Source organism: Palaemon carinicauda, chromosome 6, assembly GCF_036898095.1.
Source record: "Palaemon carinicauda isolate YSFRI2023 chromosome 6, ASM3689809v2, whole genome shotgun sequence".
Lineage (NCBI taxonomy): Eukaryota > Metazoa > Arthropoda > Malacostraca > Decapoda > Palaemonidae > Palaemon > Palaemon carinicauda.
In genome coordinates this window covers 72,238,114-72,242,153 of record NC_090730.1, presented here as the reverse complement: position 1 = coordinate 72,242,153, position 4,040 = coordinate 72,238,114, and the positions used below count along the sequence as shown (strand labels likewise).

At 43.8% G+C, this 4,040-nt stretch overlaps 1 protein-coding gene across 1 annotated transcript; it reads left to right on the top strand.

The window, feature by feature from the left end:
* Positions 1–919: 919 nt before the first annotated feature.
* On the top strand, positions 920–2,404 carry LOC137643074 (uncharacterized). Its single transcript, XM_068375919.1, has one exon. The coding sequence runs from the start codon at positions 920–922 to the stop codon at positions 2,402–2,404; it is 1,485 nt and encodes a 494-aa protein (XP_068232020.1).
* The last annotated feature ends 1,636 nt before the right edge of the window (positions 2,405–4,040 follow it).

Genomic DNA, 4,040 nt, shown 5'->3' with positions numbered 1-4,040 from the left:
ACTTTGACTGTTTCTCTGTCTTGTGGTCGATGAAGAAACTTTATCAAACCCCTTATTGAATAAATAACGTAAGAGTTCCCGCATATCTCATGAGGACACTCTAGTTAGCGCGGGAGACCGTAGTTTTCCTCGGAGCTGTCCAGCACGATGCTCGTTCATTCCTGCCTAAAGATCCAACCAAGTAAGTGCCACTATGTGTTAGTCTCTCCGTCTCCGGCTCCTATCTACCGCGATACCAGGTCGGTTCCTTTGTGAGCCTGTATATGTTCATTTGTATCGCTCTGTAAAATTGTCATCCTTGGGACTGGGGATTAGTTTTATGCTTCAGATAATGCCTGTAGGCCTTGTTGTATGATTTACCCTAGATTTGTATTTATATTCTCGAAACTTAGTCTTATTTAGTCCAACGGGGACTCTGTGTTTCATGGGCACATGGTGCAAACCCCCTAAGCGTGACAGATCTAACTTTCCATCTGCCCGAATTGTTATCGTGTGTGTTTTTTTCTTCATCAAATGATTATTTTTTTAATAAATCTAAAATTGTGATCATATTTTATTGAATCCAGAATAGTTCTGGATAGCAAACCTCTTCAAGGTCTTGTCATCGGCCCATTCCATCGGGCCTAGAATCATTAATTCCAATAAGTCGGAGAGAAATTCACGACATTTGGTCCTTTGAACCGGATGACAAGTGCTTTCCAGAGCTTGAAAGGAAAATCAGTAAGGTATGATCTTTAAGGTAGCTCTAATAGGAGAAAGAGGGAGAGACTAAACTAAAGCCCTCACTCCCCCGATGTGCGACTGACCCCATGTGCCTCTACTTTTTGTGCCCCCAACTTCGTAACGTAAACAAAATTCTGTTCTTTCTTAGTTTGCCAACTCCCCCCCTCCCCCCGTAAATAGAGTAAAATCAGTCAAAATGACGGTGGCCATGATCGTACACATCGAGGCATCGATGGGCCTCATAGCGAACTTACTGGTCAAAACGCAGCGTGTGTTAGTTGAAACCTACTCCGTGTACCAGAATCTGGTCACGCAATTGCGAGAGGAGGAAGGACAGCTAAGAGAGCTGTATGAGAGACAATCTGTCAAACTAGAACCTGGTTTAGTAGCCCGAATCAGGCACACGTTAAGAGAAGCTATGCAAGCTTCTACTCTTCTGTATAATCGAATTGATAGAGGGAGAGTCACTCCGACAGGGAATGTTTCCCTCCCCAAATTGAAACCACTGCCTCTCCCCACGTTTGAAGGGGAAGTACAGGAATATGCTTCTTATCGAGAGCTCTTCATGATACATGTGGATCAAAGAGCAGATTTGGATGATGTATCCAAATTCACGTATCTGTTGGGGACTTTAGGCAGGGATCCACTTAGGATCGTAAAATCCCTAAGTGTAACCGCCGTGAACTATAGGATAGCGTTGGATCCCTTAGACAAACAATATGGTAATGTCCATCAGACATTCATAATTCTGCATAGAAAATTGGCTAATATCTTTGTACCCTCATTAGATCCTGTAGAGCTGAAAAGGTTTTGTTTTGAATTAAAAATCAAAATCGAGCAGATCAAGAGGCTAAGTAGTAACGATATAGGCCATGGTAGGGTCATGAGCCTCATTAATAAAAAGTTGTCAGAAGGGAAGCTCTACAGGAAAGTAGTTGAACATCTGAGAAAGTGTGACTATACGCTAGATGAATTCTTCGACGCAATCGATTTCGTTATTCAAATGCTCGAGGACGATGCCTTGCAACAAGGAGATAAACTTGAACCTGACAAGAGAATAGACGTCAGTGTAAGAGCGAAGTCAAAACTAGTTCAGAATAATTCTTGTCCCTTTTGTAACGAACAGCACCCGCCTCACGGATGTCGCCGAGTAACTGACGTGGCTGCCAGACGTCACATTTTGCTAAAAATGGGCCTGTGTTTCAATTGCACTAATTCTGGTCATCGAAGTGATAAGTGTCCCGTCCCTAACTCTTGTAAGAACTGTAGTGGTAACCACAACACAGCCATTTGTGATAATTATAATCCGGGAAGACGATCGCAATCAGTTCCTTCCACTTCAGCCCTAAGTAATGGTAATAGTCAGTCTACAACATCCCGCCCCATAGTAAATGCGACGCCTCGACAGCACAAAATGCGCCCCCGTCCATCTAAAGATAAAGTGACACCCAATCAGTGCAAAAGTGCAAAGATCGCACAGATGTCCAACGTGGACCTCCCATGTACAATCTTGCCAACGGATATGGCCGAAATCAATCATAACCAAGGTAGTAAGCGAGTCCGCTTATTTCTCGATACGGGAAACCAAAAAAGTTTCATCTCTGCAAAAACTGTGAGGCAATTAGGCCTACCGGTGGTAGGCAGGGTAGGTTTGAACATAGCTCCGTTTGGCTCCGCATAAATAAGCGGACAATATGATGTCGTAAGCTGTAGGGTAGAGATAGGAAGAAGAGTAGTACGAATGAAGCAGGTGGCACACGAGAACGTTGACGTCCCAATACATAACGCTGGTTATGTACAAGTTAGACATCTTCTGTTAAGTAAGGGAATCACGTTGGCCGATCCAGAGAATATGTCCGATGAGTTAAAAAATTTCCATATTTTAGTAGGGGCCGATTACTTAAGCTACTTAATCATAGTGATCGAGAAAATTGATGGGATAAGTCTCTTCCTGACCCATAATGGTATGTCGCCATATGTGAAAGTGCCGCAGTGGCTGTTAGAAGGCAAAAATATCGAAAATCTGAAAACGCTCAGAGTCTGTAGAATTGCGAGTGAACCAAACCACTTTGACATAGATGAGTGGTGGCGTTTGGACCGCTTTGGCATCAGAGCAATATACTGTTCGCGAAGCGGTAGCCATGCGAAAGGTGTCGCAAAGTGTCGTAAAGAACCCTGAGGGATATCAGGTTAGCCTACCATTCGGGTCGGATGCTAGGCCAGATAAGAACTATCAAAACGCTGTAGCGCAGTTAGAATCGTTACAAACTAAATTCAGGAAGGACAGGGAATATTTTGATCAGTATCAGGGAGTGATAGATAAGTATCTAGAAGCAGGCTTTATATCAGAAGTAAAGGAACCCAAGATTGAAGGGTATTATATGCCAGATTTTGTAATTAAGAAAGATAGCCGCACGACCACCCTCAGAATCATGTTTAATGCCTCAGCAAAATCTAAAGGTCATAAATCGTTGAATGAGTGCCTCTTACCTGGCCCCAATCTGGTAGAATTAGCATGTCATTTGCCTATAAGGTTCAGATTGAACGTATATGCCATGCTAGCCAACATCAGCAAGGTCTTCCACCGTGTCATGTTAGATCCCCGTGATGCCAAATACACACGATTTCTGTGGCGCGAGATAGCAGGTCGAGCGCTCACCTTCGCCTTGTTTTGTTGCAACAAGTTTTGAATTGTCATTTCGAAAGGGAAGGTAGGCCAGATTTGGCAAGGTCCTTTTACATAGATAATTATCTTAGTACTTTCGAGGACGCAGAGAGCATGAGGCAGGAGCATGAATCTGTCAACAAGATCTTAGAAAGGGCTGGTATGCCTTTAGAAGGGTGGGCGTCCAATAACTTAGTCTTCGATAGCGAGAAGCCGTGGAGTGAGGCGGTGAATGTGAACGTACTTGGGGTGCGATGGGCCCAAGACGTCGACCAATTGTGTGTGAAAGAGAGTAAGAGAATCAGTGAATTGGGGGAGGGATGGGTACCTACGAAGCGTAGGGTACTTTCCATGTTGGTCTCCATTTATGATCCTCTATGCTTGATAAGCCCATTATTTGTTCGAGGAAAGCTTTTCCTCCAACGACTATGGGAGGATAACGTAGATTGGGATGACGTGTTAAGGAGAGAAAAAGCTAGAGAAGCGAGTGAGTTGTTGTGTGAATTGAAAGTGGTAAGCAACATCGCATTTACAAGAGCGGTAGGCAAGAAAAATTTAGAGCTCCATGTATTCTCCGATGCCAGCAGCAAGGCATACGGTGCAGTAGCATATACTAGGGACAATTGCAATCAAGTAAGCCTACTCACTAGTA

Excerpts from the sequence above, each read along its gene's own strand:
- LOC137643074 (XM_068375919.1), top strand. The coding sequence starts at position 920 with ATGACGGTGGCCATGATCGTACACATCGAGGCATCGATGGGCCTCATA.